The following is a 12865-nucleotide window of genomic DNA, read 5'->3' on the forward strand; positions in this document are numbered from 1 at the left end:
AGTGAGGAGTGAGATATTGTGTGTGTGCGTGTGTGCGTGTGTGCGCGTGTGCGTTGCCTTTCCACAGTTGGCCTAACAATACCAGGCTGTCTAACAGTACTCAGTCACGTTGCTTTAGTAGGTAGCCCGGGTGCTTGCCTGGTTCTGCTTTAGCCAAATCCTTCATCCGTTTTGCATGACAGAGACTAAGCAGAAGCATGTTGACCCCCAGGATACAGTATGCGGTTAGTATTAGCTTCTAGGAGTAGTTTTAGCCTTGTCTGTTAGAGATTACTCTGGTGTTGTTAACCACGGTCTAGGGTAAGGCCCCGATATTAAAAAGTGCACAAGATCCACATTTCCCCATGACTACTCTTGAATCGAGTGATTGAGTGTGAAAGAATTGGCTAAGTAAAAGCAAATACCCTGTTGGATTCAGCATGCCATATCTCCCCTATCCCTCAGATGAGTGCAGTAGGAAGGAGAAGAGGGAGCAACTTTGACTATTGAGATGCGGCCTAGAGCTGTGGCCTGTGTTCTACTCCAGTCCTTCAGTGATTCTCTCCCCAGTGATACACGAGAGGGTGGCGGAGTCAAAAGAGATAGTGGAGGGAAACAGAAAGAGAGAGCAAAGAAAGGATAGGTGGTTCTTTTTTTCTTATTCGCAGACATTTTTCTTTTTTTAAGGCTAGTGAAACAACACTCAAACTAATACAAATATATATTTATATATTCTCTTCTTTTTTTTTTTTTTTTTTTAAATCACTGACAGATTTGGAGTGTGTATTCAATGTTTTTAACAACATGATCGTACACAAACTACACAAACCGAGTATCGGATAGGACACTCCATTTTAGAGCAGTGGTGGTCTAGTGGATAGTGAGTTGGACTTGGGATCGGAAGGTTGTGAGTTCAAATCCCGCCTGAAGCCACACCACTACTAGTGTGCCCTTGGGTAAGGCACTTAGCCCTCAGTTACTCCAGGGGGAATGTCCCTGTAATTCGTAATTGTAAGTCGCTTTGGATTAAAGCGTTTGCTAAATGGCAAAATTATTAAATTAGAGCACCTTTGCAGGACCACAAGAGTTCTTTCAAGGGGTCTCATTCCATGATCGATTAAACAGTCATTACAACCTTAAGGAGGCTTTTAGACAGCTTGAATGTTACCGTACATAGTCGACCTTTAATAGTAGCCAACCAGTAACGATGCAAAATAATGGACAAAAAACATGAACTAGTACATAGAAAATAGTGAAGTTCCCTCAAGTGTGTAGCAAAGCTCTCTCTGCCCTTCGCTCTTAATATAAGATCTTCTTTTCCCTTTCCCTAAGGTTTTTACACCAAGGCCCACAGTACAGTACAGTAGATGCATAGGTCTCCTGCTACACACAGCATGTCTGAGACTGGCTTTGGGAGGAGCTGAAATGTGAGAGTGGATCTGTCGGTTGCTCTTTGGTCTGGTGGTATTGGCACGGGAAGAAAGAGCAGTGGATGGAAGAGGGGATGAGAGCCTAGACCAAGCCACTAACCCCAGACAGCAGTGGCTGTGGCCTAGCCCAGCCTAACCAGGCCCAGCCTAACCAGGCCCGGCCCACCTAGACTAGTGTAGCCAATGTGTTCTGTACTCCCATCCTAAGGACCCGCTGTATATGGAGTTTCATGTCAACCAATCAGCCTCATTAATAAGGAGTAAACGGAGGAACTGTCACTATTTAGGTGATTCTCTGTATTTGTAAGTGATTCCTTTTATATACTATAAGGTAGTTTGACTGTTGGAGTGAAATCCAGTACAGTGGGTCCCCCCAGGATCAACAATGAGAAGTACTGACCTAGCCAGAGAGGAGAGTGGATCCCATCCTCATCAGACATCCCACCCAGTACCCCCAGACTGAGGGTAGAAGTCCAGTGGTGATTCAAGAGACCAATGCTAGTTGAAAGATAGATAGACAGACAGACTGACAGACAGACAGACAGACAGGACATGGCAGACAAGACAGACAGAGAGGCAGTCAGACAGGCAGAGAGACAGACAAGTGAAGACAGACAGTGACAATGGCTGTAAAGGAGCGGTTGGTTTCCCCAGACAGATCCAGTCACTGCTGTGGTCCTGGGTGGACTGTTCTGGTTCCACAACGGCAGTCTGATTGCTGTCCCGGTCCAGTGTTGGTTCCCTCAGCTCTCTCTGAGGTCGAGAGGAAACGGGTCTCTCAGGGCTGCCAGGGCTTCCGGTCTTTTCCCAGCTGCTCAGGAATGTGTTTGTAGCGACACTTGTCCCCGAAATGACAGCCGGTGGTCCTCCAGAAGTAACACTCGTCTCCGTTCACTGGACCCCGTCTGGGTCTGGGAGGGGAAGGGACAGGAAGAGCATCATATCAAGTGTGAGGCTCTGTACAGATGCATTCAAAAATCCCCTATTTTGCTTGCAACAATCCCTGTTCTAATACAATTGGGACCGGTTCTTACCCGACTGCCCCGACCTGCTGTGTGATGGGGGGGCTGGTCTTCAGGGGGACGGACAGGACCCTCTGGGTGCGCCGGTCCGGATAGCGAACCACCAGCCGCGTGTTCTCAACAGTATAACCCTGTAGGAGGGCCCACACACACACACACACACACACACACACACACACATATATATATACATACACACACACACACACACACACACACACACATATATATATATACATACACACACACACACATACACACATACACACATACAGACATACAGACATACAGACATACAGACACACACACACGATCACAGTTAGTCCAAATAAATCACAGAGTGGTCAAGCTTGGTTCTGGAAAGCTACAAGGTGTGGTGGATCATTTAAGATCCTATTTTAGGATCCTTAGGTCGCTCACGTTGAGTTTCTCCATGGCACGAGACGCCATGTTGGTGTTCTGAAAGTTGACGAAGGCACAGAAGCGCTCATGCAGCACACGGATACTGTCAATTTCCCCGTACCTGCAGGATGAAACAATTTAGACAGGTCAGTCACCAACTGATATGATGGATATTCTCATTTAGAAATAGAGGCGCTAAGAGACGAACACGAATGAATATCGACTGATGATTTTTTTTGAGAAACAATGTTATGGAGAGTCAGTTTATTGGCCATCAACACCTAAGCAACAACTTAGCATTAGCATTGTCGCCTGCTAAACCATAGACAATATGAAAGGAGCAGGAGGCCTCCAGTTAGCATAATGCTAGGCCCATACGTTTTAAAGAGGTCCCACAGGTGTTTCTCAGTCAGCTCTGCTGTCACATTTCCTACCCAGAGAGAGGGGCCCGGGCTTCTGAGGGAGGGGAAAATAAAGAGAGAATCTTTTGCACATCCACAGGAATTTGATATTTTTCAGGAATTATATTTTCTATTTTCCTAATGATATGCATTTCTTTTCAGGAACAATTAACAGATTAGCAGTAACACACCACACCCACCCCCCCCCCACCCCACCCCCCCACACACACACATCGACAGGTATGTCTCACTATGGTCGTCTATGACCCTGGAGACCTGTATGACATCATTCATCACCTACCCTGGCTGGACCAATGAGGAGTCCTGGCTCACCACTGGGAAAGGAAGAGGTTAGGTGGCGATGAGATCACATATTTAACGACATAATGATATATTTATGCATGTGTATGGTTTGTGCAATGTATTTTACGAGAGAGAAAAAAAAGAACACACGCAGACACACACGCACACCCTATTCTCTTTCATTTCCACGGTGTCAAGCAAAGCCAGTTCTTAACATTACTGCCCTCTAGTGTTGGAATGAAGACATGCAGGTCCTTCTGACCTACCATCCCTGGCAGGGCTGCACCGTCGTATGTGTGTGCTTACCCCTGGCAGCCTCCGGGGAGGCCAGTACAGTCTGTATAGTAGAGTATCTCTCCAGCAGCAAGACGCTCTGCATCTCGTCGTAACCCAGCTCCTGAGAGACAAAGCGGCAGAGAGAAAAAGGGAGAAAGAAAGAGAGAAAGAAAGAGAGTGAGAGAGAGCAGCGAGACGACAGGTTTTCACATTTAAAAAGAGCACACACAGTGTGAAGTTCTGTGTATAATGCTAGCTGACCCCAAACTACCTGTCCTCCTGTCCTCTGCAGCTCGTGGTGAGGGAGAGGAGATAAGGAAAGGAAGCAGCCTTTCAGTATTGGGACACACAGCAACTGCCATTTTTTTTACAATGAGGCAAGTTGAACCGTTGTGTATGAGTAGGGCTAGCCTGCTTGCTGCAGGAGTGTCATGTTTACCATGAGCTGCAGCACTTTGCAGTTGAAGAGGTCGTTGACGGCCTCCTCGCAGTCTTTGTCCAGCTTCAACACCTGCTCCATAGCCTTCTCCGCCTCACTGTACCTCTGGAACAAACAAAGAAATACACGAACGAACGAACACACACACACACACACACACACACACACACACACATCAAAAGGGCATATTTGCACATGGTCAAACCTTGATGACACAGACCACTGAAGCGATAAGGTGGAAAAACTAATAAATTCTCTGTAAATGCCCAAACTTTGGACGTAATTGCCAAATACTTGACCAGGTTCTGTTAGCCTGTGACATCATAACTTCCCTCCAGGGATCAGTAAAAGTCAATTCAATCCGCTCTACGGCAGCTCTGTTGACTACGCCGTGAGCCCAGTGTTCGGCGCCCACCTTCATGCCTATGAGGGCGCTGCCCTTGCGGAAGTGTCCCTTGGGCCAGTCTGACGCCAGCTGGATGGAGCGCTCGGCGTCCGCCAGGGCCTGGGGGTACTTCTCCAAACAGCTGTAACAGTACGAACGGTTCCCAAAGAACCTGGACGGAGAGACGGAGAGACGGACGGACACACACACACACACACACACACACACGCATCCCGCAGACACACACAGACACGCATCCCGCAGACACACACAGACACACACGCATCCCGCAGACACACACAGACACACACACACACAGACACACAGACACACAACAAACCACAAACACAAAACGATATTATGTTCAAGTTCGTTCACTGAAATCTGTAAAAAAATAAATAATGTGGATGTGCATCATGGTCAAAGTTCAGCTGTAGTGAGCGATGTCTTCCTGTGGAGTGTACCTGTAATCCTTTGGGTCGTATCTGATGGCTTCTGTAAACATACTGATAGCTTGAGAATACTGCCCCTCCTGGACCAGCTTAATCCCTTTTTCTGGAGTAGATACACACACACAAACACACCTTAATCATAAGGGATTGATTGATTACATCAACAGTCTCCATTACAATAGAACCTGGGAGGAACACTGCTTTGTTTATGCACACGTGCATACAGGCACACGCGTACACACACTCAATAAGCTGACATCACAGCCACAAATCAAACTCATCATAGTTTTCCTACAATAAGGTATTGATCGATTACATCTTAACAGTTTCTACTCACTCACCAGTCAATGAGGCACTTCTCTTAGTCACAGCGTCTGCATTATCCTGAAAATAAACCATGGAATTACATTGATAACTCAAAGATGCAAACATTCATCCATGCATTCATGTATTAGCTGCCTAACAACTTCTTCCTTCAGAGGAAACTGTCACCGTGGCTTGTTGGTACATGCTTTGGAGCTTTAGGCCAAGGTTGCACACTTTAATTTGGTACGGTATATTTGATGTCACTCATGGGTCATTTCTGTTAGTGTGTCCAGTGTCGGTGCTCTCTCCAGCACCTAGGGACAACTGTCTAAGACTGAACCAGGTGAAATACAAATATTCCAGAACTCTTTAGAAAGCCATGCAGGTCGAGGGTTCACCCTGCCTTACATTGTACATTGGATCAGGACTGCAGAATCACTCCCTATCATCCACCGTTGACTGAAGACCCATCTCTTCAGGCTACACCTGAACTGTCCGTCCTGAAACCTCTCCATGCCCTGTACCCCCCTGTACAGTTTATGTACTGTAAATAATAATAATTTAAAAACGTAATTCTTCCTTCCTCTAGCATTATGACTGCCAATGGCCCCTGGCCCAAGTATCGATTACCTTTTCTTGCGATGACTAATGGATAGATGATTCACTTACTTACTGACCCTCTCCCTTGGCCCATGGGGTAGATTTAGAACAGTAGCTGGAGGATGGATATTCACTCACCTCCCTAGTTCTGGCTTCATTCTCCTTGTTCTCTTTGGACTTGCGGCCGGGTTTGGTCCAGCCCTTGGGCTTGATGTGGCTAGCAGCGTTAGCGAAGAACGCACTGCTCACGTCCCACTCCGGTTCCTGACCAACCGACACAGAGAGAGAGAACAAGAGACGGACAGACACAGAGAGAAAGTCTGTGATTTACACATGTGCACATCACAAGACATCATCTCTAATATAGTAACAACCTCTACATCATGACAACAGCAATGACTGCGGTCCATCTCAGTCAAATCTAAAGTGGCTTCCCACCCTCCATCTGCCCTGACATGAAAGATCCAGACCAGTGAAAGCAGATTCATACTGCTACTCTTATACAGTGCCCTGCGTAAGTAATCTTTTTTTTTTTTTTTTTTTTTTTAAATACTATGAGGTTAAAATAGAGATTCTCAGCTTTTATTTGATGAACATACTGGTTTCCCCATTCAGAAATTACACTTGGCTTTATGCATAGTCCCCTATTTTAGGTTTCTTTTATGGGACAGTTTCTGGTAAGTCCGATATGTCACATCATTTGTGCAGGCCTAAGAGAGCTGTCAATGTGTCGTATTGATTCCAGGCTTTGGATTTGCCTTTGGAGATGACTACTGGTGTCTGTCAACATGAGGACCAAAGAGATGTCAAGGAAAGTCAGTAATAAACTCAACTAAAAACAAAAAGAAAAAACGGCACAGAAGAGTTTAGCAAAAGTAAATGAGCTGGTAGGCCAAGGAAGACTTCCACAGTAAATGCCGGAAGAATGCCCACCATGTGAAGAATGCCGCCCAACTGTCCTACAGATCAGGAACACTCTCCAGGAGGTAGACGTGAATGTGTCAAAGACTACCATCGACTATAATCCAAAGGATTGTCCACCAAATACTAAACATCAGTGCTTATTTTGTGTACATAGCCTTTATTTTGTGTACATAGCCTTTATTGATGTAAACCAGCTCCTTACCTTCTTGTGATTTTATGCATCTATGCTTTTTCTAAAATGTGTTTTCTTTTTCCTTTCCTAACACCAGGGGAGCCACCCCTCCTAAATTTCGTTGTTTGGTACCTGTACTGTAGCAATGACAAATAAAGTCCATTCCATTCCATTCCATTCCATTCCATTAATATGGAGATTTGATAAATCTGTCCAAGTACTTTTGGGTACTATGACATACAGAGACTATGCATAAAAAGTGGTGTAATTTCTGAATGGTGAAAAACATATGGACACAAACACCATCAAATAAAACCAGATAATCTCTACTTTAACCTCATGTAGTAATTGTTTGATTTCAAATCCAAACTTTTGGAGTATCCAGCAGAAAGAAAAAAAATGCTTCACTGTCCCATTACGTACCCAAGGCACAGGATGTCCTGCGTTCTTAAGCTAGTGAAGATTCAGAGGGAGAAGCTACTTTAGACTTTTGACATGCAACCTCCTTTACCTGTTTTACTACCCCTCCCCCCCATCCACCGCTCCCTACCTCCTCGCTGGGCGCAGTGGGGGCCTTCTGGGGTGCTCTGGTCCCTGGGGGGGGCACAGGCGGGACTGGAGCCTCCTTACATTGAGATATGGCTGGTTTCTCCTCTTTCTGCTTCTCTTTTTCTACCTCTTCTTCCTCCTCCTCCTCCTCCTCCTCTTCCTCTTCTTCAGACTCACTCTCCTCCAGCTCAGACTCAGCACCAACATCCTCGTCTTCACCGTCCTGAAACACAAACACATTTGAACGTTCCTGTAAACACAGGTCTGCAAAACTGTATGTCAGATTTATTCGAGACGATCGGTTTGCCGTTTCTTTACCTGTTCGTCGTTTTCACTCTTCTTCGCCTGCTCCTGTTTCTTACGTTCCCGACGACGCTAAATGGAACATAGACACGTCAAAACACACCAATTATAGACTCGGTGTGTCACTGTCAATTACTGTTCTCTGAGGACCAAGCACCCTTCATCGTGTGACTCACCTTCCTCTTGGCTCTGCGTCGTTCTGCTCTGCATTTAACCTTCTCCTCCTCGCTCAGACCCTCCTCTCCGCTCAAGATGTCCTGTTCCTAACACACACACACACACACACACACACACACACACACACACACACACACACACACACACACACAGACATCAATAAGGCACTTCAAGAACAAAATGCTCCCAACACTGTCAAACATACAAAGAATGTATTAGGAGTGCATCAGGTATTGCAAACATCCACAGGTGCTGTCATACTTTGGCCTTCAATGTGAAAACGAGATCTTTACCTGTGACAGAGTGACATCATCATTGTGGTCAGGGGTTGCTGCTCCACACTCTATTTCCTCCTGCCGCGGGGCACTGGGGGCTTCTGGGTAGAAACACATCACATGACCGTTGTTTACATCATAACAGATTATTATGTTGTTTTGTTTGAACAGAAAATGAGAATGGAGAATCAACAGAAGTCGATTGACACACTGCAAATTCGGACCAATCACAAAACTGTTAGCAAGCGCGTGGTGTCGAGGGCGTATTCAGAACCACAGCAGACCTGAAGGTCGTTTGCTCTGTCAAGATTGCAGTGTGAACACGAATCGAACCAGCTCCAAGTGCAACATTGTAACATATTATGAATCAGACCAGTCTGAATCAGACCAAAGACAAATGTATTTGTTGTAAGTCGCTTTGGATAAAGGCATCCGCTAAATGCCAAAAGCACTACAGAACTGGTCACTTTTCGGTCTACCTCAAATCCGTGGACTGCCTTCAAATAAACACAAAGCTATAAGAAGCAAGACCGATAATGAATGAAATAAGCACAACACATTCTGGTAACTATTTATTGCCTCATGAATTTGGGAATAATATTTTGTGAAATAAACGCAAAGCTAGCTAAGCAAGACTGATTAATACTGTAGGCTACATCAAATCACTACAACTTTTCAGTCAGCAAGGAAGGGCAGTACTTCATTCTTGGGGGACAACATGTTGACTTGTACATGTGTTACATGTGTTTCTATTTAATTGCATCCCTTTTGCTTGAAGTGTGTTTCTTCTTTATTTGTTCAAGACCTTTCACATTCACCAGGGCGGAGTCAACTAGGGCAGCAACACAGAGCTGGGACCCACGCCACACTGGTAGTGTAAAGTTCCTTTTTCTTCAACTGAGAGGGCTGCTGGTTTCCTGCTGGACTAAAGCTAGCCAATTGACACATTTAACCTCCAGCCCTGACTCATTGTCTGAGTCATATCTCAAAAGAGCGTGCTGGATAAATCCTTCCTCCTTCTCTCCCCAACACTGTCTCTCACACCAACACTTCTAGGCCCTTTCACAACCGAGAAACCGTGCTTGCAATACATGCCCACACGACCAACAAACCAACTGATATGGGGAGGTTCTCAATAGTCTAAAACGTGACTTCCTCTCCTGATCCTGGTCTTTAATTTTATGGGTTGGGTAATTCTCATGATTTCCTTTGATGTTGCTAAGCCCATGCATTTAAATCACTGAATTGGTAAGCTATAAAGCAAACACTACTACATTCAACCCATAGCTCACAAAGTATTCGGAAAAAGACCAGACAACACCGCTAAAAGACCAAGGCTGTTTGTGGATAGCTCTAATAAGAGACATGGCGTTTACTGTCTCTCATGTCAGATTCATTTAACTTGATGATCTTATCCTGGACCTTATTGCTGCTAGCAATGGCAAACCTAACCTTTCCATAGCATCTTCTCAAAGTCTCTTCCTGAGATACGTCCCTGTGCTTATAGGGTTAGGGACTTGAGTTGGACTTGGTTAACAGATCAGTTGGGCATTCCACTGCAGCGGAGAGATAGTGTCTCTAACCATATATAGACAGAGGAAGGAATTTCAGCTGTCAGTCTCCGGCCTGCCTTCTCAAATAACAGGACACAAGCACCCTTACAGCACAGCACAATCCTTGTTACCTGAATCCTACTTCTCCTCAAATCCTCATCATAAAGGAATGTGCTCTTAATAAATAAATGACCCAGATCTGTGGCCAAAAGCAACAACATAGTCTCTGTTTTCCCCCTTTGAAAGAAACCTGAATTAGTGTTTTTCTGAAAGGTGAGCTCTTTCCACTGGAATGTAAAATACTACAGTAGTAAATCATCATCTTACCCCCCCCTCGCCCCACCCACTGTCGAGTTGCAGGTTATGCAGATAAGACGTCTCTAAATCCTACTATGGTCATATATAGTATAGCCGGTTTCACAGACAAGGCTTGTGCCTAGTCTTGGACTAAAATGACACTTTTGATGTAAAATCTCCATTGAAGATACTTTTTAGTGTAGGGTTAGGCTCAAGCCTTGTCTGTGAAACCAGCCAATTATGTAACAAGAGAATGACGAGCACAGGTATGGATACAGCCTGGGCCTTGAATTGTACAGGTCATAATTACTGCAGGTCATCAAGTTCCCTGATAAAAAAAAATATGGCTGCAAGTAGGGCTCAGTGATATCATTTCACGGTACTTTCAAAATGTTTGACAGCATGGCGGTGTTGGACAGTATTTTTTGTTTCTTAATAACTTCTAAAATATTCTAAATAACTTCTAAATATGTTTAATGAGTATGCAAAAACTTGACTCAATGCATAGCTCACTTCAAAACACTTCCTCCTGCCTCTTGAACTGTGAATCTGTCTGACTGACAAATTTGACAGGCTTACCTGTCTGTCACCATGGCCATGTCTGTGAAGGAGTGAATAATGGCATGGAAGGGGGAAATGATCTTTTTCCTGTCCTGGATAAGGTAGACTAGTGTTAATCTTATGGAAATGATCATGTCAATGTCAGGTCTCTCCGCTGTTCGCATATGAAAAGCTGTTCAATTCCAGATGAGAGCTAACGTTTCAATGGTATCATAGTGTGTAGGTATAATAGTCATGTTTAACAACATGTTTAACAACAAAACAACGCTTTTATAGACCTATAGTCAAATTCCATCACAGCGTGGATCCTACTGGTATAACTAAAAACAACGGTACACTATTTGTCGGCTTGGATTCCAGACTTGAAGATATCAAAGAGCAAGGATTCGAGTTACCTTATAATTAGAGATCCTCAACATGCCATGGCGAATTTAGGGAGGAGAGAAAGATCAAAAAGAAGGAACACTTTGCCAGTTAGCCACAAAGCAGTGGAATTGTACGCTGCACCGTTCCTATCTAGAATCTAGATATCAAGACATGTCGTGACTTTAGAATGATAAGGTTCTATCTCCGTTTAGGGCAGTTCAGAGATATTGAGCCTCAAAGTTTTTACATTCCATTATGTTGTGTGAGATGGAACCTTTGTATTGTATGAATTACTAACTCAAAAATGTCAACATTTTAAAAATAACACCACACCGGCATTAATAAACACCTAATGGATCAGATTATGTAAAAAAACTCAATTTTGACAAAAATGGAGATAGAACCTTATAATTCTAACGTCACGATGTAGTAACACAGTAACAAAACATGTCGTTCTAGTTACAGTTCGACTTGCGTTTCAATAGCAAAACAGTAAGTTTTACATCCATGAAGAATACAAGAGATTTGTTAAAAATGAGGTCATAAACCAAAACAACCTGACCTGAGATGAAAGAATAACGGGAGAGGCCCCTAGACTGTGCGCTGTCAATTTGACAGAACTATTTACAAATACATGACATGTTTGTAAACATATCAATGACATGCATATTGGGCAATAACATTGCTTGATGTATTATTTATTTATTTATTTACATTTGTTTACCAATTGCATTGCAATCTCGTGTCTGGGAACGTAGGCTATTAACATTTTCAGTCATTCTCCCCCAACATTCCCGTGTTGTGTGATATGAAATATGAAAATGTGCAGGTCCAAAAACACTTTCCCATAAAAGTCGGACACCGGACAATTTAAACCCAGTCAAATGAATGTGTCTTAAAACAATGTTAGTAATAACTCCAAAAGAAACAGTGGGTATATTATGGGTGTAGCACGATCCATTTGTGACCAGAGAAAGCACATTTGCTTGAGAGTGTCTTTGAACTTCTAACCATTGAGCTAAAAGCGCAACAGCGTCAAAGTAGCCATACCAAGAGTTTCCAACGCTCCTGACATTTGCACATTTGCAACATTGTTATACGGTCCAGCGAACTTTTTTGCGCTGGGAGGAAAAGTTCAAAAGAAAGTCTTGAAAGGAAGATATTTCTTACCGCTCCCGAGCCCCAACAGCCTACATATATCCCTGGTGAATCTCATGAGTGCGACCATCCAGCATTATTCTCTCCAAAATACTTATTAATCAAAATAATTTACATTAGTAGGCCTACAAAGTAAACAACGCTTAGAACATAGTAACCATCAATGTAGGTCTGCGGGAATCTCCGTGGTTCTGTCCGCTTCCTGGGCGTCAAGCGTCGGCGTCTGTGGTCCCGTGTTGGGACCACCCTTTCCGACGTCTTAAAGGGGTAGGGAATTGATCAGTGTGACAATTTGAAAGAACCGGCCTAATTAATATCCTCTGTAATGTATGTTTTTATAATATGTAATGTAATGTATGTAATGTTTGTTTTGTAATGTATGTTTTTAATGTATGTTTTTATGTTTTTTGTATGTTTTTTGTATGTAATGTATGTTTTGTTGTACCGTTAATTGAATGATAATACCATTGTAATACCATTTATTACCTTCTGTTTCAATGTTTTAGAGTGTGTGTTTATGTTTGCGTATATATGT

The 12865-nt window shown here is 43.7% G+C and overlaps 1 protein-coding gene across 1 annotated transcript; it reads right to left on the reverse strand.

Annotated features, from left to right (window-relative positions):
* Positions 1-699: 699 nt before the first annotated feature.
* On the reverse strand, positions 700-12494 carry LOC308168985 (uncharacterized protein). The gene is made up of 16 exons (XM_080543623.1): positions 12343-12494; positions 8414-8496; positions 8120-8206; positions 7959-8015; positions 7642-7863; positions 6134-6259; positions 5431-5473; positions 5102-5192; positions 4668-4809; positions 4253-4357; positions 3844-3934; positions 3536-3569; positions 3212-3289; positions 2852-2954; positions 2444-2562; positions 700-2320 (listed from the first exon to the last, which is right to left on the reverse strand). Exons 1-16 carry the CDS (start codon positions 12398-12400, stop codon positions 2188-2190), a joined length of 1572 nt encoding a protein of 523 aa, XP_080399749.1. The 5' UTR covers positions 12401-12494; the 3' UTR covers positions 700-2187.
* Positions 12495-12865: the final 371 nt, after the last annotated feature.

Source organism: Nansenia antarctica (assembly GCF_963989245.1).
Source record: "Nansenia antarctica genome assembly, chromosome: 1".
NCBI lineage: Eukaryota > Metazoa > Chordata > Actinopteri > Argentiniformes > Microstomatidae > Nansenia > Nansenia antarctica.

Excerpts from the sequence above, each read along its gene's own strand:
- LOC308168985 (XM_080543623.1), bottom strand. The coding sequence starts at position 12,400 with ATGGTCGCACTCATGAGATTCACCAGGGATATATGTAGGCTGTTGGGG. Across the intron at positions 4,810-5,101 it reads TACGACCCAAAGGATTACAG|GTTCTTTGGGAACCGTTCGT; the intron begins GTACACTCCACA and ends CTCTCCGTCCAG. Across the intron at positions 3,570-3,843 it reads CTCCCCGGAGGCTGCCAGGG|TGGTGAGCCAGGACTCCTCA; the intron begins GTAAGCACACAC and ends TTCCTTTCCCAG.